The sequence below is a fragment of the Chroicocephalus ridibundus genome, chromosome 7 (genome assembly GCF_963924245.1).
Source record: "Chroicocephalus ridibundus chromosome 7, bChrRid1.1, whole genome shotgun sequence".
In the NCBI taxonomy this organism is placed as follows: domain Eukaryota; kingdom Metazoa; phylum Chordata; class Aves; order Charadriiformes; family Laridae; genus Chroicocephalus; species Chroicocephalus ridibundus.
In genome coordinates, this window is record NC_086290.1 from 56,826,457 (window position 1) to 56,841,296 (window position 14,840).

The 14,840-nt window shown below is 48.5% G+C and overlaps 2 protein-coding genes, 1 long non-coding RNA gene and 1 other non-coding gene across 9 annotated transcripts in view; 3 read left to right on the plus strand and 1 right to left on the minus strand.

Moving 5' to 3' along the window:
* The first annotated feature begins 156 nt into the window (after window positions 1-156).
* Window positions 157-2,278, plus strand: LOC134518446 (uncharacterized). Of its 2 annotated transcripts, none has more exons than XR_010071968.1 (3): window positions 157-288; window positions 1,125-1,209; window positions 2,142-2,278. It is a non-coding gene; the product is annotated as an uncharacterized LOC134518446 (long non-coding RNA). The 2 variants fall into 2 exon arrangements; XR_010071967.1 differs by lacking the exon at window positions 157-288 and adding an exon at window positions 518-678.
* Window positions 1,495-1,590, plus strand: LOC134519082 (Z30 small nucleolar RNA). The gene has a single exon (XR_010072132.1). It is a non-coding gene; the product is annotated as a Z30 small nucleolar RNA (small nucleolar RNA).
* On the minus strand, window positions 2,110-7,396 carry PEX12 (peroxisomal biogenesis factor 12). 2 transcript variants are annotated; one of them, XR_010071966.1, is made up of 4 exons: window positions 7,130-7,396; window positions 6,270-6,814; window positions 5,016-5,593; window positions 2,110-3,262 (listed from the first exon to the last, which is right to left on the minus strand). XR_010071966.1 is itself a non-coding variant. In XM_063341268.1 (3 exons), exons 1-3 carry the CDS (start codon window positions 7,253-7,255, stop codon window positions 5,194-5,196), a joined length of 1,071 nt encoding a protein of 356 aa, XP_063197338.1. In that variant the 5' UTR covers window positions 7,256-7,396; the 3' UTR covers window positions 3,269-5,193. The 2 variants fall into 2 exon arrangements, 1 of the variants encoding a protein (XP_063197338.1); XM_063341268.1 differs by lacking the exon at window positions 2,110-3,262 and having other exon boundaries at window positions 3,269-5,593.
* Window positions 7,397-7,410: 14 nt separating this feature from the next.
* The window catches only part of AP2B1 (adaptor related protein complex 2 subunit beta 1), an 81,184-nt gene continuing 73,754 nt past the window's right edge, over window positions 7,411-14,840 (plus strand). For 2 of the 4 annotated variants that reach the window (XM_063341264.1, XM_063341266.1), the window contains exons 1-3: window positions 7,411-7,529; window positions 11,751-11,808; window positions 13,894-13,999. In XM_063341264.1, coding sequence (XP_063197334.1) covers window positions 11,772-11,808; window positions 13,894-13,999 — 143 coding nt within the window. In that variant the 5' untranslated portion in view covers window positions 7,411-7,529; window positions 11,751-11,771. Of the gene's footprint in view, window positions 7,530-7,597; window positions 7,616-11,750; window positions 11,809-13,193; window positions 13,330-13,893; window positions 14,000-14,840 lie in introns of those variants that run through there. The other 2 variants (XM_063341265.1, XM_063341267.1) reach the window with 2 other exon arrangements.

Genomic DNA, 14,840 nt, shown 5'->3' on the forward strand with positions numbered 1-14,840 from the left:
GGGCCGGGCCCTCCGCCCCCTCAGGCCTCCTCAGGGCGGGAAACGCTCACACCGCCCCGTGTTCCGCTAACGCGTCTTCCTATTGGTTGTCATTGGCCGCGCCGGCAGCTTCGCGCGCTGCCATTGGCTCTTGTCCGCCGTAGGGGTGGGACAAAGGCGGAGAGCTCCGCCTCGGCGTGGCTGGGCCTGCGTGAGCAGTGTGGGGAGTACGGTGGCGCGGGCGTAGAGGGTCCTGGACCCTCAGGAATATGGGCCCTGAGAGGCTGAGGAGGGGCTGGGGCGACCAGGGTAGGGCAGCTTGAGGGTCCGGGGGGACGGGGATAGAGAAGCTGAGGGGCTTACTGAGGGGGATGAACCCTGCCGAGTAGGGCATTTGGGGCTGAAGGGGTGCGGGGGTGATGAGCAGGAGGGTGTGGAATATTTGGGGGATGGGTTATCTGGGGGATGCAGGGGTCTGAGGCGGGCTGAGGTAAGGAATTGGGGGCTGAGGGTGGGTGGGTGGGTGGGTGGACAGGAGCGGAGGAACTGGGTGCTGAGGAGCTGCAAGGCGCCTGGGGGAGGGGGGAGTGCCGGGAAGGAGATGGTAAATAGGGCGCAAATGGGTGGCATGAGGGAAGGGCTAGATCGAAGTAGGCCTCTGGACCCTTGGAGAGCCACTGACTTCAGCAACATTTATAGGTATGACGGTTTTTTCCCCTCTTGTTTTTGCCTGGTACTGGCTCTCCTTGACCTTGGAATCCCAACTTGTGACCTATCTTCCCTAGCTCCAGCTTGTTCTATCAGACATGTCACCCCCTCCCTTCCCTTGCTCTCCTGCTAAATGTGCTTCATCCCCTTGTTATCTGTAACAGTAGGAGGAGATAAGGGGAAAAAAACCAAACCCCTAATTCATGGATGAGCATAAAACTTAAAAACAACTCGTTTTATCTGTTGCGTGCTTGCAGATCAGCCAAAGCTTTAATTGATGCCTGTTTGGAGCCTCTTCTGCTTTGTGGGGTGGCGGTGTCTATAGGTGTGTCAGGAGGAAGAAAAGGAGTTTTGCTGGCTTAACTAAGGGTGTGGAAGAAGACACGGAAAGTTTTTGCCTGTGTTACTCTAATAACATGGCTTTGTCATGCACACAGCTGAACACAAGAGCTCTGTGTGAAGAGACCCCATCCGTGCTGATGGTGCAAAGTACCGTCTCCTCCGTGCTGCTGTCTGACAGAGGTGGGTACACAACGTTAGAAACAGCAACCAGGGGCTCACTTTTTCAGGCTCCTAACAGCCGCTCCTGTCTCATCTCCCCTGGGTCAGTGTTAACTAACTGCAAACTGTCCTGTATAAAGCCATGTGATCCTGAAAAGAATTAACCCAGAACCCAAGTTAATCTGCGTTTGTTGGGGGTGGTGTGGAGGTGTGTGTTTGTTTTTTCCTCTAGAAAAAAAAGCTCTTTTCTGTTCTAGTTCCTGACCTGGGAGCGAGCTCCTTACTGAATGGAAATAGATTTGCCCAGAGCAATGATGAGCGAAGTAGACTCTGAACTGGTATTGCTGAGACTCTGTCTCTGCTCTGACCAGGGCATGATCACGTAATCTTCTCTCTGAGCTTATTTAGGCTAAGCTCATCCAGAGTAAACGGCTTTGCTTCTTTTTGATGCATCCTAAAAAATATTGAAAAAATATTAGGAATTTTTAGCATTTTTTTAGCAGCAGAAAAACAAACCTTGATTTTAAAAGTGAGTTGTGCAAATACTTGTTTGGGTTTGCATTGCGGCAAGATACGCTGCGTTTAGTACTGAGCTTGCAGTGAGTTTCTTGTTATTTCACTTTGTGCGACACACGGCATATGAAACTCCAGGTATTTTGTCAATGTATCTTCTCTGTTTGTAAATGCAACGCAGGCTCTGTAAAATGGAGTTTGAGCTGTCTGTCCTGTAGACACCTCATCAGCAGCTGGTTCAGCTGTATTCTCATCTAGTGACTGCCAGCACAGAGGCAGGAGGATTTTTGGAAGTGAGTTGTAGTGTGGGGTCTGGCTCTGGTGCTCTGCTCTGGATGAAGTGCGGCCCTTTCACGGGGGCAGGGAAAGGCTGGGCTAATCAAGCAAGTACAGGAAAAGATACAGAGCTATTCTCTAATCTAGATTTTATTCTCTTCCAGGTCTTGGTGACACCTTTACATTCATTTCTGTCTTCCTGTGGAGAACGAAGCTTCTATGGGGAATCTGTATGTAGGAGTATAGTTATGGTGGTTTTCTCTTAATAGGAGGTCATGTGGCTTCTGTTAAGGAAGTAGAGAAAGCAAATCAATTGCTAATTTTTTCAGAGTGTCTAGATGAGTTGCGAATGTGGCTTATGGTCACTAAACATTTTTTAAAAGATTTGCAAAGTCAAGTTCTGACAGTAACATACCGGGCAACTCCAGTGCTGCTGTTAATGTTGATGTAACTGTTTCAAGCGACAGAACAAAGCATACTGAATGCATGTATGATGCATACTAATTTGTGACTTCTCTACAGTCATGTATGTCCAAAGGTTGGTTTAATAAAGTTGGTGTGCCTTGAAAAATCTCTTTTGTGTATCTTTAGACCACCATGACTTTAATAACACTATTACAGTCAAAAAGCAGATAAATGGGAATGTTTATATAACACAAATCTGTTTCGTAACTTTGTTTTAGAGCAACAGACCTGATAAATAGGTATTTATTTGGCTACTAAAGACAGGAGGGCTAGAAGCCATCAAATCCAAGTTGGTATCCTGCAGCCATCTGCAGGAACACTAATGAAATCTGCCAGGTAACTGCTAAGCCTGTCACCATTGTGGGCTTAATGCCTGTTAGTTAGCTAGGCATTAAAGAGCAATTCTACATTCAAGAGTAATTACAGCTGTTCAGAATTGTGGGGCTTAGATGTGGGGGGTTCAGTGCAGGTCTTGGAGCTGCTGTGGAGTTGGCCAAGTCCAAGTTTGTCAGGGACAGGGTGTTGTGCAGCGTGGTGTGGGGAGAGGTGGAGTGGAAGGCAGCCAGGGCCTGACAGGCCGGCCGTTCTGGAGAGAGGAAGAGAGATTAACCCTGGGAGAAGGAGGTGTAGAGGCGCTGGAGCAGCATGTGCACAGGCAACTTGGTTGTGCCGTTCAGCAGTCAGTGAATCCTTCTGGATTAGGGGGGAGGAAGGTGCAGAACTCATCCAAGAGCTCCTGCAGCGCTGGTGGGTGAGTCAGCATTGGTCAGTCTTCTGTCTCAGGTCTGCCCAGCTCTTCACTGAGCAGCAGACGGTTAACCTGGAAAGTATAGGAGGGATTGAAGGAAAACAAACCTATCCTGAAATAATTATCAGTCAAATCCTTCAGCCCTTATTTAAACGAGCAGTTGCACTGGAGTCAAGGGGACAATCAGGCCCACATCTGTTTATTCAGACAGGTTATTGTAAGACCATGCAGCAGCAGCGGAGCATCTGGGGTACTGCCTTCTCACAGAGATAATGATCTCCATGTATGAAGCAAAACTGGTGTAGCAAATGATGTGAATTAATATCCAGCCCAAAGCCAGATCTGTTAAAAGTGATTTGAAATCTCAGAAAATGTGATTTCTTTTCTAGTAAGATGTGTATGCTCTTGCTGGCTTTCTAAAGGAAGAAACGTGTCTTTATGGAACCCATAACTACTGGAAAAAGGAGAAGTGAGACAGTTTTTATTATTATTCCATAGTGGCACAGGTAGAAGGGTCTGGAAGAAAGAGATAATAAGACAAGCACTGGGCACAAATCTCATTTGTTACAGTAGGTGTTTTTTTTCCAGAGCATCTCTGGGAGGATGCAAATTACTCTATTTTCCCCCATTATTCAATAACCTTGCTATCTCGCGTACAGGTGAGGGAGGATATTAGAGATTTTTATCTTCTGAAGCAGAGCTAAAGTGGGGGGGAAAATAAGATGACCGGTTCAGTGGATTAAATGTTAGAACATGTCTCTTAATCTGGAAAGACCTTGTACTTTGTGCAGCAAACTTTGCTCTTCATATTCTATAAACCAAGTCACCATGATGTCTAGAGTAGCTAACTGCTGCTCCCTAGAGCTGAGTCAGGAAAAAAACCTTCCACTGTGAGAAATCAGGTGTCAAGGAAGAACCAGCCACAATGTCACACACGTTTTCTTTTCTGTTCGATGAAAGGATGCGTTGTTACGATATGAATGTGCTACATGGTTGGGACTGGAGTAATTGCAATGTAATACTTAGATCAAGCATAGGTGTTAAAATTCCCCGCCTACAAAATACTAGTCTTATATCCATTTTCATCATCTGCAAAGATGAAAGCAACTTTAGTCTAGTCTCTTTTATGTAAACAGAGCCCCTAGAGGAGCAAACTCTCTTTCTTCCAATACTCAACGAATATAAATTAGGTTCTCAATCAAGCAAGAATTTTGCTTTATAAAAGCAGATAATAACAGATTCAAAGACTCTTTTTAACAAAAAACAATTCTCATCATTTGGCATAGCTGCTGCTTTAATCTGGTTTGTTGTTTTTCTCCCTTGTGCAGAAAATGTAATCTCCCTCTTGTATCCTTGCTTGTACACATCACCTTTTGTTCTTTTAAAGAGTCAAAAGTCTTAATTTAGAACTGTTGATGGGAATTAGGGGTGTGATGTTCTCAGTTCAAAAGCGAGTAGCCTGAAAATGCAGGGAGACTCTTAAGAATAGCATGATGAGAGCCTGCCTCTACCTCTCTGCCAAGCTCTAGTGCCAGAGCTCGCCCCGGGCAGCACGAGCGCCTGGGAAGCTGCTAAAGGAGGAATAACTCGCCTAGAGAATTTTCCCTACCTCTTTAATTTGCTGGCTCATACCCTCGAGCAGGACTTTTACCAGTGATGCTCTTTGATCCTCCCATCTGCATTCTTTTTATCCAAATCAATATTTCTTCCCTTTGGTTGGTCTTTGAAGGCATTTCTGCACCAGCTGACAGACTGTGGCTGTCCGATCCCTCTGAAGCTGTCACAGGACATTTGAACAGCTAATAAACAAAGGGGAGAGCCTTACCAGCATTTGCACAGGCAGCAAAACTCTGACGTACCACCAAGCTCAAAGGCGCTTTAGAGCTCACTGATGAGCTGTAGTGGTCGAAAGTCTTCTGTGGGATGTAAGGGGTGAATTTAGGCTCACTGCTAGCCAGCCGCTGCCCTCGGAGCTGTACCTCTGAAAGCACGGGGCAGGCCTTTCAGCTCTCAGGAGAGTAGAGTTTGACAAGGTGCTGCAGCTCTGTGGCGTAGCCTGTGATGGGGCAGCGCTGGTGAGTCTTCACGTAATTGTATGCACAGCGGTAGCAAAACACAAAGCCGGAGGTGGACAGGGCCGTGGCATTGACGCGGATTTTGCGGCACAGAGGGCACACGGTCTTCAGTTTGGGTAAGAGAGCTGTGCCGGACCCATAGTCGAGGTGCACGGGAGGTGGAGGAGTTGGGAGCGCTGTCAGAGATTTGATCGTCTCCTGGTTTTCTGAGGAGTACCACCAGTCCAGGAACTGGAGGAAGAACACACTGACCGACAGCCCAGTGGACAGGGAGAAGGCAATGCCACCTAACGCTTTCCTCGCTGCTGACTGTACTTGCATTTTAATGCTGTAAAAGAAAGAAAATGTGGAGAAATCACTACTGCACATTTGTCCATCTGCAAACCAAAGTAAAAAGTCCTTGGGGAGTAAGTCATTGCTTTATATAGCTTCTTAATGCTAAGGAAGTTGGTCAACATACCCCATGTTTGCAATGAGGCATCTGCTAGGATGTTTCTCCCGGATTCTGTGTATTTTAAGAAAGTTTCAAGATCTTTTTTGTTCAGGTGTCTAAATTGGAAGAGTCTGGATTGAGGGGACCTGGACCACAGAGCGTTTCCCTCATGGATCATCATTTTACAGGACATTAAGCGTGGCCATGACTAGCTGCTGCTCAGAAAAATCAAAGAGCTAAGTTTCACTCCTTTTAGCAATATTGTTGCAGTCTACTTCCCTTGTTAGAAAAGAGCAGGTGAAAACTGAACAGGATAAAGGCTGGAGTGCCAACTTCCCTGCCCCCCAAACGTTGCAATTTTATGATGACAAAATCTTGTGAAGCTAATCCCTGCTACTTGTTTCCTTATTTACGCTAATGATATACCCTTTTGGAGCACATTTTGCCAGAGGTAAACTTAATCTTGAAGAATTTCTGGAGAACAAGACAGTTTTACTTGCAGCATCACCTCCAAATTAACGTACTCACAGAACCTTCTAGAAAGCAGCTGCTGAGCCATGTTCTGACATACCTGTGTGTTTGACCTGAGGCGGCTCCAGCCGATTTCTTCTCCAGGGCCTGGATATCCTCTGCAGTCAGTCTGACCAGGCGAACGCCAGCCAGCCGCAGCAGGGGTGAATGATGCTGAGCTTTCCCAAGGATGTAGCACAGTTGCTGGATAAGAAACCAGCCCTCCCAGGTCATGTTTACATAGGGGTAGGCAGCTAGAAAGGCTCTGTAAAAGCGTTTCCAGGATGACGATGGAGGGTGGATGGAGTACTCGTCCTCTTCCCTCAGGCTGGACACCAGTTTCTCCAGCTTTCCTTTCAGGTAAGGAACAAGAACCAGCAAGAGGAGAGACTTCCAGTGCTGCCTCTTTGGCAGGCCAGCTGTGGCCAGAGGTTGCTGCCTGCGCTCTCCTGTCGGTACCCTCTTTAAGCTGTAGAAGTTTTCAGAAAAGGAGGCGCTGCACCCCGCCAGATAGTGCTGCTGGAGCAGCAAATCCAGCAGGACGTAGATCTCGTCAAACCAGCGCCAGAGGAAGCCATATCGGCCAGGGTTCGACTCAGCCAGCACCTAGTGAAAGGGACACAAAACGGAACTGAAAGCAGAGCAATGTGCTAAATTACAGTAGCTATAAATTATGCCTCCAGGTCATAAAGCAAGCTGGGTGGGCCAAAACTCACGCTTAGCTGGTGAGCGTGGCCAGAGGCAAACCCTGGCTCAGCACAGAGCTGTGCAGCCTCCCCGGGGTCCCTTTCCATAGCAGTTTCCTCACAGAATATTCACCCTCAAGATAATTTACCTCAGCGTCCTGCTCCCCTCTGCGCAGCGGCCTGCAAGGAGGACAAGGACGCCGCCGGCCCCTCCTCTCCTTCCCCTCGCCCTTACCTTGACCAGGTGCTGCAGGGCGGGTTTCAGGGCGCCCATCAGGCTGTCCTGGGCCACCGCCTCGAAGATGGAGGGCCGGTCGTCGCCGGCCGAAGCGGCCGTGAGGTGGGCGCCGAGCTCCGCCATGGCCGCCGGCTGCGCTGCGCTGCGCCGCGCCCCGCCCCGCCGCCAGGGGGCGCCCCCGCCCGGCCGGGCACCCGCCTGGCGCCGCGGAGCACCGCCGCCCCCCGCCCTCCGCGGGCAGAGCGACGCTCTGTCTCCTCCTCGCCTCTCTCTATGGTGGCGGGGGCGCGGCCGCTCTAGGCGGGGGAGGGTTCAGCCTCGCTCCTCGCGAGTCCTCCCGGCCGCTCCGCTTCCGGTTCCGCCACCGCCCCCGCAGCGGTGTGTCCATCCCGCCGCCGTGAGTGGGGCCGGGGGGGCCGCTGCGGGGCTTGGGGGCGGCGGGGGGCCGGGAGCCGTCACTGGGCCGGAGGGGGGCCGGCACGGGTGGGTACTGGGAGGGGGGACTGGGATTGGGTGGAGAGGGGCGCTGGTGGGGAACTGGGAGGGGCTGGGGTGGTACTGGGAGGGGTTGAGGGGCACTGATGAGGCCCTGGGGGTAAACCGTGAGGGGGGGGCCGGAATAGGGTGAGGAAGGTCGCTGGCTGGGCGCTGGGAGGGGCTGGTGGGGTACTGGGAGGGGGAACTGGGGTAGGGAGGGGCACTGGGGGGGGTACTGGGAGGGGGTGGAGAGTCGCTGGGAGGGCTGGGTGGGTGCAGAGGTACGGGGAGGGGCACTGGAGGGACGAGGGGTGGGACCTGGGAGTGGGGACTGCACTGTGGGGGCACTGGGCCCTGGGAGGAGGCACTGGTGGGAGGGTGGGATCTGGAGGTGGGGGTGCTGGGGGGTGGAATGGGAGTGAGCAGAGTGATCTACTGGGATGCTGGTGGGACTGGGCAGGGATGGGGGGGGCGCTGGAGCTGGGAAGGCTGCGAGGGGGAGCTGGGATTGGTGGGGGACACTCCTGCAACTGGAGGGTACTGGGGGATGCTGGTGAGGGGGGGAGGCTGGTCAGCAGGGGGTTTGAGGGGGCCGGGGTTGCATGGGGAAGGTTGGGGGGGTGCTGTGGGTGGTGGAGGGGCTGCAAGTCCTGCTGAGGTGAGGGGCTGGCAGGAAAGCTAGGAGGGGGTGCCCCAGGAGTGAGGGGGCCATAGGAACAACAGGACATTTGAGAGTGAGGTGGGGAGCACCACAGGGGTGTTTGCTCCCCGAGATGGAAGCGACTTACCTGCCTCTAGCACATGCTGTTAGGGCTGCGGGTTTCGGAAGCTGAGGTGCTGCTTTCCCTTTGCCATCCATGTTTGATTGCTCTGTTTAGTTTTCTGATGCTCCAGCGACCCAGAGCCGTGCTTGGGTTATCGTGTGGCTACTCACTGGCTTTGCAGGTGACATGGGTGCACATAAGAGGTGGTGGCACCAGCTGGAGTTAAACTGGGGATCACTTTAGAGATGTAAGGGTTCAGCACTGGTTTCTTTCAGTGTTAGGGAGCCTGGATCAATACTGAGGCCTTAAACCTGCCACCTCCCTGTTCACACCAATGTGAAATCAGTGTGGGGAGCTGGTCAGGCTGTCATTGGAGTCATGCACGGGGCAAAGCAGTTGTTGGTCAGACGTAGGGTGCAGTTTTCTGTGTAGTTTTTGGGTTGAGGAGGCTTATCTTTCTGGTTATGATGGTTTCTTAGTCTTTTCGTTTCATCATATTTTTGGTTCAGTCTACATTTAAATGTCAAGCCAATGCTTGTAGCATGAAGCATTGACTGAGCTTCTGGAGAAATTCCTCTATTTCATCTTTGTGTTTGCTGGGGTTGGAACAGGAGCCTTTTGCCGTCAGCTTGACACCTCTTCCGTGTTTCCACCTTAGCAAGAGCTGGACACAGGACGATAGTAAGGAGGGGACAATCTGATGTAGATTTTCTTCTAAAAATACAAGGATTTTCATGGTATTGTCATAATTTATTTTGGCTCTCTTTGATTTAGATTTATGTTCAAGAAGCTGGCATTTTCTTGAGTTATTTAAAACATTGCTATTTGTATATCTGGGCTGGTTTGTTTTTGGCCTTCATCTGGGACTTGCTGTAAACCATGCTGAGTTTGCTTAGTGGATGAGGTAATACTCAGTTCTGATAGCAAGCTGTCTCTGAACAATGTGCAAAGCAAGCTCTGACATACACGAAGCAAAAAATCTGTGTGCTCATGAGAAAAAAGAGCTTTCTCCTGTGTCGCGCTTGGAATATGGTAGTTTGCTTTTTTTTGACCTAAGTCAGATCTTATTTACATCTATTAAAACAGGTTGTAAAGACATACGCTGTGCTTAGCCTTACCTGAGTGTTTCTAGGATTCTTCCATGTTTCCAAGTATGAAATCTGAAGTTAGAAAAACAGTGAAATGTCCTGCTTTGGGGTTTAAAGATCATCTCTGAAATTCAGCAAGGTTTCTCCCTCTGTGTAGCTTTATGCAACTGGGATGATGTGTATGGTATGGTGGCTTGGTTTGTTTTTTTTTTTTTTTTGTCCTGGATTTTCTCTATAATCTGCTGTTCTGGCCACTGTAACAACAATATCAGACTGGCTCAGCTGGGAGGTGTGACCCTTGCTGACAAATCCACATATAATGCAAGCAAAGAACAGCAAGGCTATGTTCAATGCCTTTTGCGTGGCCTCGTGCCAAGTACTCTCGTAGAGGAAAACATTTAAATCGTCTTCTAAGCTGGGCGGAAATCTGAAGGACTGTGTTAGCAATAACATCGCAGCTGAACATGGGCTGTGTTTTTAATTACAAAACAAGACCCAGGACGGCTTTTTCTTCTGTGATGCTGTGATTTTGTTGCTGGAAAGATTGCAGTGTTGTGGCTCGTGTGGCTTTCCCAACCCAGCCTCTTGTTTTGGAAGGAGGGCAAACCTCTCCTTCAGGAGGCGGAACGCGCTTCCAGAGTTGTCCTCGGGCATAGTTTGCTCTCCAGCTTGGCAGGAGCAGAAAGGGAGAGAAATCAAACCAAACCCATGCTGCCTAACTGGGATGAGGCGGTAACTGCACAGGCCAGGCAGGAGCTCTGGGGAACTGGGAGAAGCAACAGGTTGTTTCTCATCTGGCTGCTTGGCAGGATTACAGCTGCTCTGCGTTGCCATGCTGTATGTACAGCACGCTGAGGGGGGTAGAAATGGTGGCATTACCCCCTAGCTGCTGCTGACGGGATTTTAACTGTTGAGGTATTAAATTGGTCAAAATGGATGGGGAGGTGGGGAAAGTAGTGGGACTGGGGTTGGTTAGGGGATGAGGAAGGAAAGTGTTAAGAAACAGAAACAGGGAGCTGGTTGCTCTGCTGGGCAGTGTCTTGGAGTTCAAAGCTAAGCTCGGCCTTTTGCTGCTGAGCCAGCAAGACCTGCGAGGTTTGGAGAACAGCGTTCAGGGAGCAGATGACTTGCTGCTTTGCTGGTAGCGTTTAAGGTCACGGAAGTATGTACAAGAGAAGGGGAACTTGCAGGGGGAGAGGGAAACCAGAAAAACGAGGAAAGAGTTAGGAAACCCCTTTTTTGGGGGTGGTTTTAGGGTCATAGGTTCTTGGTGCTGATGCAAACTGTTTTTGCAAAAACAGTAAAACTGCCGACTCGCATGCTTGTTTTTCATCCAGTACTTAAAAACTGTTTGAGTCACGTTTGTCACAGAGCTGGCAATTGTAAGAATGAAATGATGGATATCCACATATGTTTGGGCAATCCCTCTATTCTAAGGTACTAATAATTTGGTTCCACGGAGCGAGAAAAGTGCTGGTGAGACCCTTCTCTCGGTTTTGCTAGGCACTTACTGGCCCAGCAGCATTTTTCGGTCCTGTCCATAAAAGTGCAGTGTAACGCTGAAATAATAAGCTTGTGTGTGTGTCGGAGGTGGGATGTCAGATCTTGGCAGAGAAAGATTTCAATTTCAAGCTTGAGAGAACTGAAAAGTAATGGCTTTTCTTTTCACAAAACTGCTTTGCATCTCCCGGGAACAAAAGAAGGGAAAGAAATGACAGGGCCTCGGGGTGGGTATTGCAAGTTGGGTTAATTGTTGCTTCCATCAAGATGCAACACAGGAAAGTATCGTTAGGGGGAGTTGAGTTTCCTTTGTCTGAAGCATGGACTTCTTGCTTCCAGTGGATATATTAAATGTGCAGTGCTTTTTTTTTTTTTTTTTTTTTTTTTTGGAAAACGGAATTGTGTACCCAGGGGAAAGACAGCTGCAGAGCATCTCAAGATTTGCTGATTATAAGGAGTTAAAAGCCGCCTTTTCCCTTCCATGATTGAGAGTTTAAAAAGCTGGGCTGAGCACGACTTGCTTTCCCAGCCTGTCCGCCTCGGGCTGTTGTGTTTTCATTCACATTGTTCTTTCGAGCCCTTTAAATCCCTGGGTTTGCCAAGTAATATCAGCAGCAGGTGCAGAATGAAGATTGTGAAAGTCGTGCCCGTGGATGTAAAGCATTTGCTTCTTCCCTTATGTTACGCACTCACCAACCGTCCTTTCTCTGAGTTCCTGCCTTGCATACTGGGTGTTGCCGGCTCCGAATGCTGTTTGACTGCCTGTTCTTTTTTTATTATTATTCTCAGGTGTTTTAAAGAACTGGAACCATGACGGACTCCAAATACTTCACGACCAATAAAAAAGGTTAGTGTTAAGCTGGTGCAGTGGATTGGAGGTGGTGGGTGGCTATTTTTACACAGCTTTTTTAACTGCATGCAGAAGAACTTGTGCTTTTCTCTTAGCTCTGTCCCTGTTTCTCATCTTAATCATCCAGGGAGAAACTTCCAAAGTAGGCCACATGGTGACAAAAGACAAAACTGATGTTTTATACGGTTTTGTGGTGCACAAAATGACCCAAATTGCTGCTTTTTCAAGGATCAGAGAAGAAAACGTTGGGACTTGAGCACAGGTCTGGTCAGAGACAAAGTTTTAGTTATGGACTAATAAGATCAAGACTGAGGATGGTTGTTCCGTTGAGCGTCACAGAATTAGGTTGATTGAGAGACATTTAATATTTAAGGTATAAGTGTATATCTCTACATCAAGGTGTTGCAAAGATGATGAGATTTCCTATTGCCGTTTTCTCCAAAGCTGCAGTGCTCCGTTTGACTTGCCCTTGGCTTTACTGTAGGTGTGGTGGTCACCTCACCTCAGGACAAACTGCTGCCATTAAAAATGGGAAGACGGGAAAGGATCTTCGGGGACGTTTTACCCATTCACCTGTTTCAGTGGATGACTTGTTCTGCTGAAACTGTCCCAGGCAGATGTTTTTTTTCTAACCTGTTCTTAAACAAAACAGTATATCCCGACTCTTGCTGGCTGCAATTTAAGCCTGATGTTGCTCATCTTTCTCCAGTAGATGTAGAAAATGGTTTCCATTAATCTCTCCTTTTCAGAATGGCTGAATGTTTCTGATGAACGCTTGCCAGTGAAAAAACTACAGCATTGATCTATTTATGTCTCATTAAGCTTCCGAATGATCTTGTCAATTAAGCAAATGCAGTTCACGTCTTTCTAAGGAACATCTCTAAGTTCAGTCCTAAGGCATCAGGCAGATTTTTCTGGGGTGGCTGCAAGAGGCCAGCCTGTGCTGCGGGAGCTGTAGCGAGTGTGCTGCTGGCTCAGCTCTGCTCCAGGGCAGCGTCTCCGTGTGAGTAATGCCAGCATCTCTGTCTCAGGCAGGAGCTATGATGAGTGGTCGCTGCACTTGCATTTGTCTGAACAGTAACTTCTCTTCTTCTTTTTGAAGTACCTGTTAGTCTGCCTGTGCCAGGCTCTTCAGTAATTAGTGCTGCTGATCTGACAAAGTGCCATTCGTGTGTAGGAATCGAAGGTTAGGGGCTAGCATGTGTTTTGTCAGAGATATTTTGATATTTGTAACGTGTCCTCAGCCTGTGGCTTCCCGTGGGAATGCTGCTTGTTGTCCTTCCTGGGGAAAGCTATCTGTTGGTTGGGAGCGTTATCCTCACACCACTTGCTCTGTCTGGAAAGGCCTGATAAGCTCTCTTTTGCATGTGTTTCTTTATCTTGCAAACTTGCTTCGCCGCTTCTGTGATCCAGCCTGAACTGCCTTCCTGTGCAGTAATATCTGGAAGAATTAGCGTTATGGAAAAGGCTGCTTTGGCAGCCTCCGAATCCAGGCGAGCTGTGTTACTTGTTGCTTTTGTGAGTAGCAGCTCTGTCTTTCTAGCTCAGAAGGAATTTATTCCACTGGACTAAATGTGTGCTTTCCTGATTCTGCCACTGTGTATCGCGGCATTTGGGCTACGCTGCAGTCTGCTTGTTTTCTCACGGCATTTGCAGGAAGCAGGCGACAATGAGCAAAAGTTAAGAAGTCTGGGCAAAATTCCTAGCTAAGTTAGGGGTTTTTTTTCGTGCTGGCACTGATCTGGTGTCTCCAAATATCGTTTCGTCCTGGTTATGTAATAGTTGCCTCTGAGAAACAGACAGGGATGTGATTTCATGTTCTAGAAGTGGGAGAGCTGCAACATGCAGCGTGGTTCGTGTTAACTGCTTTTTTGTTAGGTATAGCCCATGTCGTTCCCTGACTGTCGCGGCTTTGCTTCTCGGTGAGCCCCGTTCTCCATAAGGTCTGACAACTTCCACATGCTGCTCTACCGGTTTTATGGGAACAACAGGCTGGGAAAGTAAAAAGTCACCTCTGAGTTATCCCTAAAGCTTGACCCTTTTCTTCTCCCAAGAGGCTCAATCTGTTTTGTCTTCTGCCAGGAGAGATTTTTGAGCTGAAGGCTGAACTCAATAATGAAAAGAAGGAGAAGAGGAAAGAAGCTGTAAAGAAGGTTATTGCAGCCATGACGGTGGGGAAGGATGTCAGGTAAAAGCAACTCTGGTTCTCCTGGGACTCAGTGGGGTGTAGTGGCACGCATCTCCGTGGAACAGCTCTGAGTTAGTCATCTCGGCTGGGTAGCGAGGCTGGCTGTGCCCCTGAGGCTGGCTGTGCCGCACTCACAGGTTTCTCAAGCTCATTCCTGTTACTGAAAGCAAAAGAAACCAGCGTTTTCAGCGTGAGTTTATCTAGGTGCCTATTAGCCCTTTTTATTTAAAAACCCATCCAGAATTCAACTATTTTATATGTTACTTTAGATGACGCTTTCTCACAGCTTTTACTGCCCTGGGTTGTAGTGTTACAAAGGTAATTCCAAGTGTTTTTCTTAGCCTTACTTGTCATAGCATAGATTTAAGCTACGCTTTAAAATGAGCGGTGGTTTGTAAACAGAACCTTTCCCTCATAGTGACTAAAGGACACGGGCATTTACCTTCGGCACCGTGGACCCCAATACGTTTTTCTGTCTTTGTGGCAACCAGAAAAACTTGCTTGAGTGAATGTTTTCTCCCTTCCAGCTTCTGCTGCTGGAGTCTACCATAAAGGCGCAGTAGTCCTGGATTCATGCTAGTGTGGTCCGTTGCCACGGAAATTAATATAAGGTTGCAAATTTAGCATCATGACTTCATTGGAGAATGAAGGAACAGACAAACTGGAAGGAGGAAAAAAGAATCTTTTTAGCCAACAGCACTTGCCCTTCACCTTTAGATCTCTACAGCATAAACACCCGAGAGCTGCAGATATCCTGTGTTCTTTACAGATTGCCACCTGATATTTGTGTTTAAGCTCCTAATTGCTCTACAGTTTACTAGTCTGAAATTTGACAGGTTCT